This window comes from Aspergillus campestris (genome assembly GCF_002847485.1).
Source record: "Aspergillus campestris IBT 28561 chromosome Unknown P168scaffold_4, whole genome shotgun sequence".
Taxonomy (NCBI): Eukaryota; Fungi; Ascomycota; class Eurotiomycetes; order Eurotiales; family Aspergillaceae; genus Aspergillus; species Aspergillus campestris.
The window spans coordinates 282222-298740 of NW_020194339.1; the positions used below are offsets into that span (position 1 = coordinate 282222).

Genomic DNA, 16519 nt, shown 5'->3' on the forward strand with positions numbered 1-16519 from the left:
GACAGTGAACAAGATACTCCAAATTGATCAGTGGCATTATCACATTCCAAAATCACTCATACCCGCGTCCTTGCACGGCCCGGCGCTAGCCGTCCGAACCATGTTCCCAATTCTACTGACCCAGACTCGGGCCAAAACAGGGGGAAAGACAACATAAAATAAAGAAAACATCGATCAGACGACAAAAAGGATGTAATCCAACAGATTCCATCCATCCCATTCGCAACAAACAAAACACGGGATCCCAAATCATCATCTTCTCCATAGATTTCGTGCAGAAAACATAAATCTTGCAGAAGAGAGACAAACAAAGAAAAAGAACCATGGGCTGAAACCAGCCCGGATTCCAATCTACACCAGTACCACTCAACGGAGCGTCGATCGGGTGGATCCACGGCGAAGACGGGTCACGTTAGGCATCCCGCATCTTTAAACTTCGCGCTCTATTTACTGGGACTTGGCAGCCGCTTCGGCCTGGGCCCGGAGGTTGGCCGAGGTGGAGCCGCCGGTGAAGAAGCGGCCGAGGACGGGCTGGAGGAAGGAGTGGAAGACGACTTGGGCACCGCTGTACGAAGATACGGGTTAGTGGAATCGATCTGGAGACGTGGGTTTTGCGGAGGTTGCTTACTTGGTCTGGGGCAGAGACATCCAGAGGACCAGGGCGAGCTTGAAGATGTAGTAGAAGGCTGACCCGGTTAGCAGCTGTTTAATGGGATAGATGGCAGGAAGATCCTCCATCCATATTCACAGAATACGTACGGAACCAGTAAGGCGCGCTGATGGCACTCTCAACAACGGTAAAGAGGCCGTACACCACCCAGTACTAGGAGTGAATCACATGTCAGCCAAGGGAACGGGGTCACCGTCGGGGACGTCACGTGGGCGGGCCAGGCCGCGGTAGCTCGCCTAAGCGCAGCACCGCACACGATCCGATCGGGATCACGAGTCACACATACCGTCAACCACTAGTAAATCATCAGCATTGTCACCAGACAGTCATCCCAAGGGGAGAAAAAGAAAGAAACTAGTAAGAGGGAGGGGGAGCATACCTGAGTGTCATCAACCGTAGTAGCGGTGAAGAGAGCATTGAGCGAGTAGTAGCAGGGGACGATGAACCCGGCCAGGTTGACCAGGAACTCGCCGGCGATGTTGAAGAAGACGAGGAAGAAGTAGATGCCGACCAGACCGAGGATGACGTAGACCTTGGGGACGGAGGTCTGACGCTCGAGGTTGTTGAGGACGGGGTACTTGGAGAGCTGGTCGTATGGGTGGTTAGCTTGGTTGCTTCCAGCTAGCTAGGCGGTAGCTTTTTCGGAGATTTCGCGACGAACGCATCGATCGCATCGCGACGGGGAATAAAACATCATGAAACAAAGATCATCGCAAGTATGATAGCAAAAGGGTGGAATGGGGGATAGATCCAACGATCAAGGGCGAAAAGAAAATGCGCGAGATCCGAGCAGTACGAAAACAAGCCCGAAAAATGACGCATTCAGAAATTAGGAAGAACAGGACAATCAGACAACACAAAAAACAGAGATCAAAGCAGATCATCTCGTTTGACCAGCGACAAAGACACAAACACACAAACACAGACACAGAAACCAAGTCACGAACTCACCTCCTTATCAAGCTGAGCAACAGCGTGCTGAGCACGGTCCTGGAAAGAGGCCATTTTGTGATGAGATGGAAAGGAACAAAAAAGGGGACAAGTAAATCCGAAGCTAACAAGCCAGATAAAAGGGGGTAAATAAGATATCTAAGATGAGTGTGTATCAATCGGGGGAGTGAAGCGTGAGGGGATAGTGAAGAGAGAAGAGGAGAGAGAGAGAGAGAGAAAGGGAGAAGAAGAAGAAGACTGGCTGGACCGGACTGGACACGGACGAGCTGGCCTCACCTTTTTTTCCCCTACAGTAATTAGTGAGGAGCTCCAGTTCCGTCGGGTCACGTGAGTGCTCGTGACGTCGCTGCGGTGACGTATGACTTTTCACTTATTATCTCATCGTTCATCTCAGATCCATTTGGATTGTGGAGATCGAGAAACATCGAGAACTGTCTCATTTGATACTTGATTTGGTGACTCTACCTATATACAGGACTTGAGTGATCTACACCCACTACTATCAAAATGAGCACGCACAAATCAGGTGACCATCCATTTATTCAACTTGTGATACTTCACAAACTCTATCGCTGCCTCTAATGAGCCCTCTAGAGAGCCTAAAGAAGACCAAAAAGACAGATAGACAACTAGATAGCTTTGTAGGTGCGGAGTAGGGGATCGGTTAGGTAGGTATGTAAGTATCTAGGTAGGAGGTAGTATAAAGCAGCTATCTCCAACCAATCCAATCCCACCCACAGCACGCAACATGGTTGGTCCTCTTCCGTAGTACTAGTAGTCCATACGCTACTGATGCGCATGCGTATGTACTCTCCATCAGCCCCATCTATATACCTAGTCAGCCAATAACTGGGTTGGATTGTGCGCCGGAGTGGGAATTGGGGAACTCATGTGTGTGTGTGCCTGGCAGATTTGAGGTATACTACTACTAACTTCCTATACTAGCTACTAGTTACTTACTGGACTCGATGCACTAGTTATGTATACAGCTACACAATGTACATCCGACTGAGGAACGCGATTATAGCATTCAAAATCAATCAATACATCTCCTATCTAACAGACCAAGCAGTATAGTGTAGTAGGAAGTGTAATGCAATGTAGTAAGTAAGGTAGTCACACATCGAGGGGGACAGCCCACGAGACAAATGATAAAAGTCTGATAGAAACAAGAGTAACGTAAGATAAGAATATAGTAAGAAATAATATCATCCGCCATAAAGTAAATAGATAATAAAGAGAAAGACAAAAAAGTTGAATATCACAAGAATCACCAGTCTCCAGTCGGCACCCTCTCAGCGCTGCGCTTCCATCATCCATCATCCATCCATCCATCCATACATCCATCCATACATCCATCCCCAGCCAACCAAGTTCAAGAACGCCGGCCAGAAATGGATCAATAAAACAAAACAAAACACCCGGAGGGGATACATGCCAAGATCGATCAAGCAAAAGATAATAAAGAAAATAAAGAAAGAAAAAAAATAATGTTAACTAGGTAGACACGGGATAGAATAGAACAGAAGAGGGCGAGGAAGCAAGAGCAAGATCAATACACACGCATCCCGTGGTCGTAATCCTTCTCTTCCTTTTTCTTTGTCGAATATTATTTTTAGTTGATTTTTCTTTCCTTCCTTCGTCCGATTTACTCGTCTTCGCTCCCTCCTGTCATGGGCCCTCCGTTGATACCCACGCTCTCCCGGTTGCCGCTGTTGAAGGTCAGCTTCAGCTTCGGTTGGCCCGGGGTGGCTGCGCTGGGCGTCTCGGGTCCAGAGGCTGCTGCGGCCGAGTCATCGTTGCCAGCCGCGGCGCTCGCGTCGTCAAAGTTGGCGAATTGAGGGTGGTCCGCGGTCATTCTCTGCAATTCGGAAACACATTTCGCCTAATCGGAGTTAGCCATGTTCTAGAAACTTTCAATAAAGTTGATTAAGGGAAGGAAAAGGGGTACCTCAATGTCGTTGGCGTCTTGGAATAGAAGACTCCCGTCCTCGTTATACGTCCGCGCGTTCTGGCACAGCAGGTGGATGTCATTACGGAAATCACGCAGGTTCTGGTACTCATCGCGGTTGATCTTCTTCCGGATCATCTCCATCGCGATCGGCGTCTGGATGATCATGTAGTAGTCAGGGTACTGCGACTTGGGGGGCGGCTTCATGAACGGCTCGATGACCGAGCGCGTGACGGGCCCATCTTCGCTGTCCGACTCGTCGGCCGGCAACTCCTGCTCCATGTCCATCAGTGCTTGATAGGTGGTGTTCAGGATGCGGTTGATGATGGCCCGGTCTTGGCTGCTGAGCGTGTCGGGCGGCTTCGCCTGCCGGCCGCGCTTCCGCTTGGGCTGCGGCGTCTCCTCCACCAGCTCCTCCGCCTTGCGCTTCGGGGCGGGCCCCCGACGACGCTTCTTGGGCTGCGGCGTTTCTGAGCTCTCCCGCGACGGCTCCGGCGAGGAGTCCGGCCCGCCCCGCCCTCCGCGCTTCTCCTTGTTGACCCGGCGGCGTTCCACCCGCGCTTCTTTGCGCGCGATGGCCTCTTCGATGGTGTCGTCGTCGGCGTCCACGGCCATGAGCCACTGCTCTTCGGTGAGACCGTCGTCGTAGCGGGTGATCTTGCGTTCGCGCGCGCCGCGACCCCCAACGTCCACCTCGACTTCTTCCGGGACCGGGTTATCCTCCGCCACGTAGATCTCCGGTAATTCATCTTCGCACATCAGGCGAGGTAACGCTTTGCCGGGCCCATAGGGGGAGTTCTTCTGTCGCTCCTGGTCGATCTCCTGGAAGCGCACCAATTCCCCAGCAGATCGGGCCATGATATCGTTCAGGTCATCGTCGTCCATCTCCTCCTGGTCGGCACCAAGCTGGTCGGCGGCCTCCGCGCTTTCCAGCAGCGTCCGCAGGAGGGCATCTCGCTCTTCGTTGGTGGATTTGTTGTCGAACTTTCCGGCTTGGATGACCTTGCCGTCCATGTCCAGCTTGAACTGGGCACGCTCGAGGATCTTCTCCTCGACGGAGTTGGAGCTGATCAGCCGCAGGATGCGGACCTCGTTCTTCTGGCCGATACGGTGCGCACGATCCTGGGCCTGCAGATCCTGATGGGGATTCCAGTCGGAATCGAAAATGACAACGGTGTCGGCGGCCTGCAGATTCAGACCCAGACCACCGGCACGGGTCGACAGCAGGAAACAGAAATACTCCGAATCGGGGGCGTTGAACTGCTTCAGAAGGTCCGACCGGTCGTCCGCTTTGGTCGAACCGTCCAAACGGAGGTACTTGAGCCCACGGAGCCGGAGGAAATCTTCCATGATGTTCATGATCTGCGTCATCTGGAAGAACATCAAGACGCGATGGCCGGTGGCCCGGAACTTGGGGAGAATCCGATCCAGCAGCTCGAACTTGCCCGCGGTACGCCAGAGGAGATCGTTGGAGCCTCGCGTCGGGTTCATCTGATCTTCCACGGGCTCGAAGACGAACGGATGGTTGCACAGCTTCCGCAGTTGCATGAGCATGTTGCTCAGACCACGCATGCCGGTCTTGCCGCCCTTGCCATCGCTGACGACCATCTTGTTGTGGGTGACCAGTTGCCGGTAGAGCTTGGCCTGCAGCGCGGAGAAGCGGCACTTGATGACTCTCTCCTGCTTTTCGGGCAGATCCTTCTCCACGTCGCGCTTCAGACGACGGAGGAGGAAGGGCCGCAGGACCTTGTGCAGACGGCGAATGACCAGCAACTGTTCTTCTTCGGAGAGGTCCATCCGGTCCTGGCCGCCGGTGTTGGCGAATGGAGTGTTGAACCACTCGTCAAACGACTTGACCGACTTGAAGATGTTGGGCAGCACGAAGTTCAGCAGCGCCCACAACTCCGGCAGGTTGTTCTGCAGCGGGGTACCGGTCAGAATCAGGCGGTAGCGGCTGGTGTAGTACGTCGAGAGCGTGCTGCTCAGCTTGGACTGCGTGTTCTTCATGCGGTGGCCTTCGTCGACGATCATGTGGGTCCACTTGATCTTGCTGAGGACGGGCCGGTCCTTGATGATGTATTCGTAGGTGGTCAGAAGGACCTGGAAATTGCCCCAGCGGATCTGCTGCTGCTGCTGCTTCCGCGCATTGGGCGGTCCCTTGTAGACGACCTTGACGACCGACGGGGCCCACTTCTCGAACTCCATGTTCCAGTTGGTCAGGGTACTGAGGGGGACGATGACCAGGAACGGGCCGTTGTTTTGCTTCTTCTCGATGATGTAGGTGATCAGACTGATGGTCTGGATGGTTTTGCCAAGACCCATCTCGTCGGCCAGGATGCCGTTGAGGTTGTTGTTGTAGAGGGAGATCATCCATTGGAGACCCTTGATCTGGTATTCCTTCAACTGACCGCCAACGAGGATGGACGGCTGCTCGGTGACATCTTCCTTGATGCGATGGGCCACGGCGTAGTAGTCGACCTTGGCCTTACCGCCTCCCTCCTCCTCGGTCCCGGAGGCAACATCCTCCTCTTCCTCCTCGTAGAAGTCATCTTCGAGATCTCCGTATCGTTCGGCCAGCGTCCGTTGCTGTTCCCTAACCGACGCCGCGAGATGTTTGAGGAAGTTGTCCGTCTGCTTGAGCAGGTGGGAGATACGCGAATCCTTGGCCTGGCCCAGCAGCTTCATGTACGTCTCCTCATCGTTGGCCTTGAGCGCCTGGAGACGTTGCTTGGCGGTCCGTTCGACCCGCTTCGCCTCTTCGCGCTCCATGTGCTGGTGCTGCTGGAGCATGATGCGGCCCAGTTTCTGCATCCGGGCGCGCTGTTGGTTGGCCGCATTCTGGACCTCGATGCCGTGGTTGAGGATGGCCTGGAGCTGATCGTACTGCTTCCGCTTCTCTCGGGTCTCGCGCGCATCACGCTGTTGCTTCTCCAGCTTCTCCGTGATTCTCGCCTCCCGCAAGGACTGCTTCTTCATCCGACGATGGCTGGAGCGGTTCGCGGTCATGCCCAGGTTGTCGAAGTGGAACATTTCGTTCTGCATCTGCTTGCGGAACATCCGCTGCTTGGGCAGCAGATTGAGCATCTTGTACTCGATCAGCGCCTTGAGTTTGAGGGAGTCATCCGAGGTCGCCGTGTCACTGCGACTCGAGTCCCAGACGCCGACGTTGGCGGGCAGCGCAGCCAATTCGGCTTTCCTGGCGGTGATCTTATTGTAAACCACCAACTCTCTCTCTTCCCGCACCTGCTCCAGGTCAATCCCCGGGGGCATCAGCGCCGGGACGCGTGCACGGTTGACGCGAGACGCATGGTCGTTGAAGCTGATGGTCTTGGGGAACAGTTCATACGGCGACTGGAACGTCTCGTAGAATTCCTTCGTCTGGACCGCCTCCTCGGGGGCACTGGTCGATTGCTCGCGTTTCCCCTGGGACGCGCTGTCCAAGGTGGACTCGGCCGCGGCAACGTTGTCCGCGGGCGTAGGGGTCTGTTGCTTCTTGGACGCGAACAGTTGCTGCTGGACGCCCGGTGGGATCGCAAGGTTCTTCGACAGCAACTTGAAAGCCAAGATCTGGTTCTTGAGGGTCTTGAGCTGCTCGGGGGAGAAGCTCCCCCCGGGGACAGGGGCGCCCTTTTGCTGCGGTGTCGACGCATCTTGGACAGCACTGTTGGCCGAAGAGACGGAATTGGCTCGACCTAATTGCACGTCGCGTCAGTATTCGACTCAAGGCACGTGAAACAGAGGATGAAGCCTACCATTGATTCCATTTGAGGCGGCAGCGGCAGCATCGGGGGTGATCCCATTCAGCTGCTGTTGACGTTGTTGAGCCTGCATGTGCTGCTGGGCCATGTGTTGCCTTTGTTTTTGAAACGCTTGCTGTCGTTGCACGGCAATCAGGAGTTGCTGCGCCTTGACATACTCGGGGTCGTCATGACGGACACCCTGTTCTTGCATCTGTTTGAATTTCTGCAGGGGTTCGTTAGCACGTACGCATGGGCGATGCATCAAAGGATGGATCACGAGATCAATTGACAATCAAGAAAGACGCGACAGGAGTATAGGAGTGAAAGGGAAGGGAAAGACATACATGAAGAACCTCTTGAACATGCTGCTGGGTCAAGTTGGCCGGCAGAGACATGCTCCCAGTCGCCATATTGGGAGCCGACTGGAGGGAAGCCATCGTCTTAACACGCAGGTGATCTATTCATAGGCCGAACAGACACGGTGCGGGCAACTTGCGATGCGACCAGATCCCACGTCCCGATCCCAATGTCGGCAGTTGATCCAACACGTCGTGTTTTAAGGAAGAAAAAAAGAGAGGCGACCGTGGAGGAACGAGTCGCGCGTGATCGGCGACAAAGTACGCGAATTTTCAGAGGGTAAAAGACGGTAGGGAGGATTTGTCGATGAATGCGACCGGTCTTGGTCCTGATGGGATCCTTGGCGACAGGTTTCGTGATGTTTTGGACCGGGTCGGTTCGGTCGGGGGCAGGAAGAGATGAAAGGTGTGCGAGAGGGAGAGAACGTGACCCAGGGCGGTGGACTGATTTACCTAGGAGAGGGGGGGAGGAGAGGACAAAGGGTCGGAGAGAAATAAAAGAATAAAGAAGATACAGAGGACAAGACTCGGGGATCGCGTCGACCAGATCGCGTGGAGAAACGGGATGGAAGAGATGGAGATGGGGAGGGAGGGGGGAACTTTTTCGCGACTTGCGGTGGTGGTTCTCGGGGAAACTGGGCGGTGCTTTCAGCCTGTCTTGTCTGTAACGAAGGGAGACTCAAGAGACGCAGAGGCGGCGAGACTGGAGGGAAGAAGATTTCACGCACACGTGATGCGTCGGGTGCTGACTCAGGATGTGGACGCTAACCACGTTGGGAGGTCACGTTCATCCAGACCGATGAGGTTGAAGACTGACAGGTACGTATATCAATCTTTATAGAGATATCATACTCATTTAGTTGGTTCTTTGGAAAGGTCAAGGGGAAGATGTCGAGATCGATGGTAGATGGTAGATGAATCTCCAAGCCCAAGGTCCTCAGCCGAGACATCACATACCTATACAACATACACAGTACACATATATATATCTAGTACTCTACTCTGAGACACCCTACTGCCATGTTCACATACCCTATTCCACTACAATCAACAACACCAGATGACTATCGACAATCGATACACAGATCCTTGTTCAATCTACTGTCAAGAAGCTAATAAATACAGACACGCGACTATCGCTAGGACACCACTGAAAACACCGACCATGCCCCCCCCCCCCCTCCCTTGCGCCGGTTGCCGCCAAAACAACTCCAATCCGGATTCTTGACCCCCTCTACACCTCAGTCGCACTAAGAATCGGCCGCTTCATCGGAGGCGGAGGTGGCGGTTTCTTCGCGCGCGACGGCGGCGGGGGGGGAGGCGCCTTCTTGGCCAGCGTGGCCCCATTCAACGTGTTCGAACTGGTCCGTCGCGACATGGCATCACCGTAAGAAGGTGTGGGCGAGATGGACCGTCCGTAATACGACCGGTCTGGACTGCCGCCATTCTGACGGTACTGACCGGCTACGTCGGGCGGATCCATGTAAGGGTCGGTGACCACCCGACTCACGGGCCGGGGGGGACCGTAGTTCTCGCTGACGGTACGAGACGGCCATGCCTGCTCCTGGCGCAGTTGCATGGGCCCTTCGAAGGTGGAGGTTCGCACCGCAATCGGTCGCTGCGGCGCTGGGTCGACAGGATAGACAGGGGAGGGTTCCCGGTTGGATCGGATGATGGGTCGCGACTCCATGGCGTTGACGAGTTCTTCCTGTACTGGTTCATAGCGCTCCTGGTACGAATGCGCGGTGTTCGAACGAGGGCGCCCCGCGCGACGACCATTTGGAGGGTGGGAAGTAGATTGGCTGGCCCATTCGTCAGTAATCTTGAGTCTCTCTCCATTGGTTGACCCGACGTACCTGCTCGGCCATTCCTTTCTGAGCTGCAAGAGCACCTCGCGAGACCGCTCGTGGTATTCCAACTGCGCGTCCAAGAACGCCTCCAAGTCGGTTACATGCTCTCCCTCCGAATCCTTGATGTCCATCATGCGCCGGTACACATCCTCGTTGGCCTCCTCGTATTTAATTTTCTGGGTGCGAAGTTCTTCCTCCATGCGGAAGTCCTCCTTCTTGACCTTCTGCATCTTGGACAGAGAGGTATCATATGCCAGTCGTCGATTGTCAAGCTTCTTCCGAGCAGACTATACACAAGTCAGATATGTTGGACCGCTGCATGATGTACTGGCAAGCCATACCTGGTAGTCTTTCAGCTGTGTCAAGGCCCGCTCCAGCGACTCGAGCCAGCTCGAGTTCGACTGCGCAATATAGGACTCCTGGACGCGCGCGAGGCGCTCCTCCGTTCTTCCAAAGGCTATGGTTCATCGGTTAGGAACATGCAAACCAAACACTGACGCAGCCAATATGGTGATATGAGAACGTACTGATCAAACAACGGCCATAATCGGAGTGTGCGTCGAAATCCTCTCCGTGGCTAATCATACTAGAGCCCAAATGCGCAATCGGCAGGGTCTTCTCCTTGTCATCGCCTTCGTTGCGTTTCGAAATGGACTTGACATAGCTAGTCATCGACTTGTGTATGCGGTCAACGCCTAGGGAAGGAGTCAGCGATGGATGGCCCCATTGCATCGCGGGTATCCATGAAGCTTACCATCATGTCGGACATTCATTTCGGTCTCCATGGCCTTGAAGTTGTCGGAGAGATTCGTCTTGACTTCGCCGCCCATTCTCTCGCCGGCCCATTGCCTGAAACGGTCGAACTTGCGGTTGACGTTCATGGTGAGAGTATTATGGTATTGAAAATGTTATGGGATTGAATACCCGAGTAGGTCGATTGTGTCGTTTAGGAGCTTCGAGTTCTCGAGTTGTGGGGAGAAATGGATCTGTCCTGCAGATAAGAGAGTGGGAACAAGAAGCCGGATGCGGTGGGGGTGGTGTTTATTCGATAGCGGGGGCTTTTGTCTAGTATTCAACAAACGAATGGAAGAAGTGATAAAGAATGAATTGAAAGAAGGTCTAGACCAGATTTCACAGCTCGTCTGGAGAGGAGGATGGAAGAGAATTGAAGATGTGTGAGGAGGGGTTGGGGATTATCAGGAAGGTAAGGAAGAAGAGAAGAGAAAGGACGGTAGACGGGGGCGATTGCGACACAAGAGGAAGTGGGGAGAGAGAACACTCTAATAGGTATGGAGTCGAGTGACCGTCAGAGGGAGAGAGGGATCCAGTTTTATTTGCTCTGGATGAATGATTGTTATTATGATGGTTAATCGTTAATAAGTTGAGTATTGTAATTATAGTATTTACTCGCTGACCACCGGGACGGGATGGAGGACAGCGGAGTGGGGAGGATTCTTGATCCTTTCTTATTGTATTATTTCTATAATGATAATGATTATAATTATATAATTCTCTTGTCTCTATTCTATTTTAATATTTTTTTTTAACCTATTATTTTTTAATTGAACCGTCCCTTGAAGAATGAATCAGAGGACAGTAACAATGATCAAAATAAAGCCTGTCGCAAGCGTCCAGCCGACATGGTGGAACATGTCTGAACGCGCCACCACCATGGATGGATTAGGCCCATCTCCACCAGAACCTCCCACTCTAAAAGGCCAAAAAAAAAAGGGACAGGGACCATGGAATTAGGGATGGTCTGTACAACCGGGCAGTCTGAACCGTGGAAACAAGTGTCATATGTAAGTAAATGCGAGGAAAGCAATCAATCACAAGCCAATTTGATCAGGGCGCAACGTTATCCCCTGCCTATTGTTGTACTGATTCCCCTCCCATAGGCACCTTACTACCTAGGACTGGGAGGTTGAGGATCGATCATGGATTGGAGTCAGAGTGGAGACGAGAAAGGACTCCACTGATTGACGCTGCAATTGGCTTGTTTGTACCTGAAACATCTAGTTTGGTCTGGAGTCGTATTCTCACGATTCAAGATTCATCATGGGTGGGATGACACTATAAGTCAGGTATTAATTGGTTATTCGAAAGGGATAGGGACTTCTGTGTATGTCCAGTCAGTAAGCCATAATAATAATAAATTTAAATATATTGCATCACTTGGAGCCATGAGTAAATGATAGGCCAGACCAGGTTGTTGAACCAGGGTTGTTGAAGGGTCAATTGCAGGAAGTGACACGCGTTGGTGGGGGCGGTTGGATGCCTTGCGATTGGCCTAAGGCTGCTTGCCACACACGCACACACTCTGTGCTATTTACAGAACAGGGGGGACACACAAAAGGTACGGTTGATTCCATTGTTTCGTTGAAAAGACCAATGGGTTTATGAAACCAGAGAGAATAATGACATCTTAGTCATGAGGGTGTTTCGTAATTCAATAGGACCCAGAGGTTGACTTCTCTGGTGTGTCTAATAGGCGTGGAGTGCCCGCCCGCTGCTAACTAACCTGTGGTATCATGGTTGCCCACATGCAGCTTGTAGATCATGATGGTTTTATGATCTCACTAACTTGATAGGAATAAGATAAGAGTGATTTGATAATATCGCCCCTGATGACAATTGTGCCGTATTCTGGGGTCTGGAGCAATGGGAATAAGAATCGTCATCAGGCGGTTATCATTCCCGGTGCCCCCACCGCATTGATGCTCACTAGGGACGTGCACAGATGCCGTAGTATACAGTATTGGCATCTTGTGCTGATGAACCAATAGTTTCTACTTTCTAGAAGGTATTATGGCAACAATGCTGCTCGAATCCGTAGATCAGGGATCAACATGGGACACACATATGGCTGTACAGTGTACACATGAGCCAAGCAGATTACTCCCCTCCCCACATAATAGACATGTACCATGCAGGGCCTCGCGAAACCCAACCCACAGCATCAAACAGGACCCAACTCCCCGGAGTTCAAACCCACATATCTAAGAATAGACGAAACCTCGAAAAACGCCCGGCGCTCCAACGAAAGACAGTTATAAAAAGACACCCGCTGCATCACGCGAAACAGATCACACCAGCGGCTCGGAGACTTGTCCCAGATGGGGCAGACCGTCGACCAAGCCGTCTAGATCACATAAGGCCACCGTACCCGGAGAATTAACCGCAGGATACAGACCAACCTCGTCCAGAGGCAGAGGCAGTGCATCGCACGGCTGGGAGCTATACTCCAGCTCCGCGGCTATCAAAGCATCAAAGTCATTCCACAAGACTCCCTCCTCCTCGCCAAGCCCAACGAGACCGCCGTCGTCAAACACGGCAGACAGACACGGAGGGTCACGCAACCCGCAAGACTGCAAAGCCGCCCTCTTCCCACCCCCCTCTGAAACAGTCTGGTCCGGCGATGATACCTGTTTGCCTTCGCGGTGGACGACAAACGTGGCGTACTGACCGGGCGTCACGCCCGTCATCTTCTTGAACACGCGATGGAAATGGCTCGGCGTGAGGGCCGCCTCGTCCGCCAGTTCGCGGAGCGTCGGCCGGGCACTACCATCCTTGATGGCTGACCGGATCCTTTGGCAGGCGGTTTCGATGAATCGCGTCTGCGGGTTAACCGCCTGTAAGCCTTCTGGCTTGCAGCGCTTACAGGGCCGGAAGCCTGCTGTTTCGGCTTGGCTGGGGGTGTCGTAGAATTGGATGTTGGCGCGTCGGGCGAGCCGGGCGGGGCATGAGGGCCGGCAGTAGATTTTTGTGGTTAGCACGGCGTAGACGAAGGTGGTGGCTGTTGTGTCTCTGTTGACGACGGCTTGCCAGCGGGCTGCGGGTGTTGTTGGGCTGGTTAGGCGGGGGATCTTTTGTGGCGAGTCTTTTTGGCGCATTTTTTTTTTTTTTTTTTTAGCTCAGTAAGTTTTTCTTTGTTATTTTCCAGTTTGAGGGGGCTAGGTCAACTATCTCATTGTTCAGGTATGAGTTGGAGGTATTGACGGGTTTAAGGTAGGTTCGTCGTGCAGCCTGTGACCTGCACTGACACAAGTCGAAGGCCGAGGCTCCATCCAATATGATTGGTTACTTTGACCGCAAAGTCATGCCTGAGGACCAAGGCATTTGTCCTTCCAGACTGGGTCTGTAGATACGAAGCACATACCCGTGACTCTGTACTGCCTACAGATCTAGGCGGTAGGTAGATGTCTACATCGGTAGTGGGTGTGCATAGAGCACTCCGTCCATAGAGTGAGGTTAGAGATGCGTCGATTGTCCGTGACCCACCAGACCCCTTATGAAGTCAACCCAGCAGCAAGCCTTGCAGAATGAATGCCCTCTAAACCTGCGCATGACTGATGTACTACAATGCTTGGAAATTAAGGTCCCAGCCAAACACAATGGTTGATCATTGCGTCCATCTAATGCTCTACTACATACCTAGACACCAAGCGAAGCCGACTTGCTATAAATCATTATCATGCACCCGGTCATGCAAACGTTGAACCTAGTTGTTTCCCTTTTATTTTTGATCGTTCATCAAGAAAATTTTGGTGGCCACAACCTGTATTCGCTAAGGGCGCGTGGGAGGCTTATCCGCAGTCGCCTAGGTACATATGTCTCATAGCAAATTTTCAACCCGTCACAAAGAAAAGAAAAACTCCACTCGGTATCACATTTATTCCTTGATCTTCTGGGTACCACGGAGCAGACCAGTTCTCCGGGCAGCGATGAGACCGGCCTTTTGACCCTGGGTGGCGTAGCGGGAGATGGTCGAGGCCTTACCGATATGCTGGTGGTTACCACCACCGTGAGGCTGTAGAGAAAAAACCAGGTCAGTAACTGTACACCCCACAAAAATAGATTGGGAGTCCTTACATGATCCACGGGGTTCATGGCAACACCACGAGTCTTGGGCCACGAGTTGCGCTTGACAGCGAACTTATGCTTGGCGCGAGAAGCCTTGAGCAAAGGCTTGTCGGTACGGCCACCACCGGCGACGATACCAACCATACCACGGGCGGTGTTCTTGACAACCTTCTTGGCACCGGAGGGCAGCTTGATACGGGTCTTGCCATCCTCGGGGTTGTGGCCAATGACGGTCACGTAGTTACCGGAGGTACGGCCCAGAGCACCGCGGTCGCCGGCCTTCTCCTCAACGTTGGTGACAACGGTACCCTCGGGAACGGAGGCCAGAGGGAGAACGTTGCCGACGGTCAGGGTAGCGTTCTTGCCGGCGTAGATGAACTGGCCGGTGTACATGCCCTCGTTGGCGATGAAGGTCTCGGTGACGGTCTTGAACTTGTAGGGGTGACGGAACTGGACCTTGGCGAGAGGAGCACCACGACCGGCGTCGTGGATGATCTCCTTCACAACACCCCGGATGTAGCCATGGCGCTCAGCGAAGTCGAAGGTACGGAACTGAGCAGGAGTCTTGTTAAGACGGGTGTTGGCCGCTGTAGAGCGAAGATTCGTATCAGCAATTCTCGATCTGAATGATAGATTTTGATTTTTCCTTCTCCCTGTTCGTCTTCTTCTTGTTTTTATTTTTGTTCTTCTTCTTCTTCGTTTTGTTCTTTTCTTCCTCCACGCCTCTCGTCTTGCTCAGGATAGATTGCGGTCGCACTCACTGAAAATGGAGCCACGGCCCTTCCTTTGGTTGCGGATCACACGACCCATGGCGACTGTCTATATGAAGACCTTGGGGTTAGTTTGTTGGAAGGAAGACCGCCAGCGACCCAGGATTGTGGTGGGAGATATCAAAGGGGCTCGTCGTACCTCTAATCGAAGATGGGCTTGTCGGGTTGGATGGTAGAGAATTCGAGTGTGCTGTGTGGGCTTTAGGGCGGGAGTCCAAAAATCTAACCGAGTTGGCGCTAGCGCCTTTTGGGCACAATCCGCGGCTAGTGTGAGTTGGGTGTGGCGGCTGCGGTTAACCCTCTTTGACTAAGCATCGTGGGCTTGGCGAGCTCACTACGGAGTACTCCGTATGATTTAGACCCGATAGTCTCTCCCATAACATCCCACCCGGACGCGTTCTTGGTTGGAGCGCTATAATGGGCGCGCAACAGACTTCGAACTGCTCTGTTTGTGTGCTTTGATACTAACTACTTGCAAAGGACCACGTGTGTCGACTCCGAAATGATGACTTTCCATTTCTCCAGTGGAGTCTGTTATTGACAATACGACAACAGCCCTTGTGCCATAATTCGCGGTCAAGTTCCGCTATAGACAGCCCGTGTCTTATCCCAGTGTTGGATCTTAGAGGCAATCTTGTCACGACGTGATGGCATGATAACCTGGACGTGTTTGAGTCTCGTCTTGAGATCTCTCATCACGACCCTGTTCATGTGCCGACCGAGTTTGAAACAATCACCCCTGAATAGCTCGTGAATAGCTTGTGCGAAGCTATTCAATATCCACATATATACTGGTTTACACAATATGAACGAGTTTGCCTCGTCAGTCCTACCATTCTACGCCGACTTTTAAGGAATCGCAGTGGGCGTCGTTAGAAGCCGCGGCAGTCCGAACGATACAAATGAAATTCATCCACTGGATTTGTTGGTCCTTTCTCTCGGTAGCTGCCATGTCAATGCCGTCGCTTAGGCATACGGTCGTGTCATGGGTGTCCAGCGTTCATGACCCCAGATTGTGCGACTCGCTATGTGCTCCAATCTGTCGTCTACGCCAGTTCTCACGATACTAGTCAGATGTTTTCCCAAGATACTCTGGTTTCTAGCCACATCTCCTGATCGAGGAAGCCGTGCAGTTTGTCGTGCTGTGATTTTGCGTAGATGCGTCTTCTTTGTTCGCTCCAGTACGCAAACACGAGGTAATATATCTTTTTTTACAACTGCTCGATAGTAAAAGACGTAAATAAGTGCCGAATCGGAGAAAAGGGCCGTGGTCGTAAGCACATGGGCGAGGACGGGTGCTGATCATACCGTGAAACGGACAGCTATGGATAATGGCAGACAGACGAGGCGCGTAAAAGCCGCGCCTCA

The 16519-nt window shown here is 52.7% G+C and overlaps 5 protein-coding genes across 5 annotated transcripts; all 5 read right to left on the reverse strand.

Annotated features, from left to right (window-relative positions):
- Positions 1-2: 2 nt before the first annotated feature.
- yop1 (putative membrane biogenesis protein (Yop1)) lies at positions 3-1863 on the reverse strand. Its single transcript, XM_024836891.1, has 6 exons — positions 1622-1863; positions 1050-1256; positions 957-965; positions 760-823; positions 629-686; positions 3-565 (listed from the first exon to the last, which is right to left on the reverse strand). The coding sequence occupies exons 1-6, from the start codon at positions 1673-1675 to the stop codon at positions 448-450; spliced, it is 510 nt and encodes a 169-aa protein (XP_024694017.1). The 5' UTR covers positions 1676-1863; the 3' UTR covers positions 3-447.
- A 1406-nt stretch (positions 1864-3269) lies between these two features.
- On the reverse strand, positions 3270-7749 carry P168DRAFT_316948 (putative RSC complex subunit (Sth1); the record flags this gene model as incomplete). The annotated part of the gene is made up of 4 exons (XM_024840062.1): positions 3270-3506; positions 3573-7264; positions 7325-7535; positions 7657-7749. The coding sequence occupies 4 exons, from the start codon at positions 7747-7749 to the stop codon at positions 3270-3272; spliced, it is 4233 nt and encodes a 1410-aa protein (XP_024694018.1).
- A 1153-nt stretch (positions 7750-8902) lies between these two features.
- On the reverse strand, positions 8903-10399 carry P168DRAFT_295885 (BAR domain protein; the record flags this gene model as incomplete). Its single annotated transcript, XM_024838075.1, has 4 exons — positions 8903-9805; positions 9860-9975; positions 10046-10213; positions 10273-10399. 4 exons carry the CDS (start codon positions 10397-10399, stop codon positions 8903-8905), a joined length of 1314 nt encoding a protein of 437 aa, XP_024694019.1.
- A 1846-nt stretch (positions 10400-12245) lies between these two features.
- On the reverse strand, positions 12246-13429 carry mpt (putative DNA repair and transcription factor Ada). The gene has a single exon (XM_024838729.1). The coding sequence runs from the start codon at positions 13409-13411 to the stop codon at positions 12605-12607; it is 807 nt and encodes a 268-aa protein (XP_024694020.1). The 5' UTR covers positions 13412-13429; the 3' UTR covers positions 12246-12604.
- Positions 13430-13874: 445 nt separating this feature from the next.
- Positions 13875-15210, reverse strand: P168DRAFT_288893 (60S ribosomal protein uL2). The gene is made up of 3 exons (XM_024836892.1): positions 15143-15210; positions 14391-14968; positions 13875-14328 (listed from the first exon to the last, which is right to left on the reverse strand). Exons 1-3 carry the CDS (start codon positions 15189-15191, stop codon positions 14191-14193), a joined length of 765 nt encoding a protein of 254 aa, XP_024694021.1. The 5' UTR covers positions 15192-15210; the 3' UTR covers positions 13875-14190.
- Positions 15211-16519: the final 1309 nt, after the last annotated feature.

Coding starts and splice junctions, on each gene's coding strand:
- mpt (XM_024838729.1), bottom strand. CDS start 13,411: ATGCGCCAAAAAGACTCGCCACAAAAGATCCCCCGCCTAACCAGCCCA.
- yop1 (XM_024836891.1), bottom strand. CDS start 1,675: ATGGCCTCTTTCCAGGACCGTGCTCAGCACGCTGTTGCTCAGCTTGAT. Junction 687..759: donor CAGCGCGCCTTACTGGTTCC/GTACGTATTCTG, acceptor TAACCGGGTCAG/CCTTCTACTACATCTTCAAG. Junction 566..628: donor ATGTCTCTGCCCCAGACCAA/GTAAGCAACCTC, acceptor ATCTTCGTACAG/CGGTGCCCAAGTCGTCTTCC.
- P168DRAFT_288893 (XM_024836892.1), bottom strand. CDS start 15,191: ATGGGTCGTGTGATCCGCAACCAAAGGAAGGGCCGTGGCTCCATTTTC. Junction 14,969..15,142: donor GGGCCGTGGCTCCATTTTCA/GTGAGTGCGACC, acceptor TTCGCTCTACAG/CGGCCAACACCCGTCTTAAC. Junction 14,329..14,390: donor CCATGAACCCCGTGGATCAT/GTAAGGACTCCC, acceptor TTTTCTCTACAG/CCTCACGGTGGTGGTAACCA.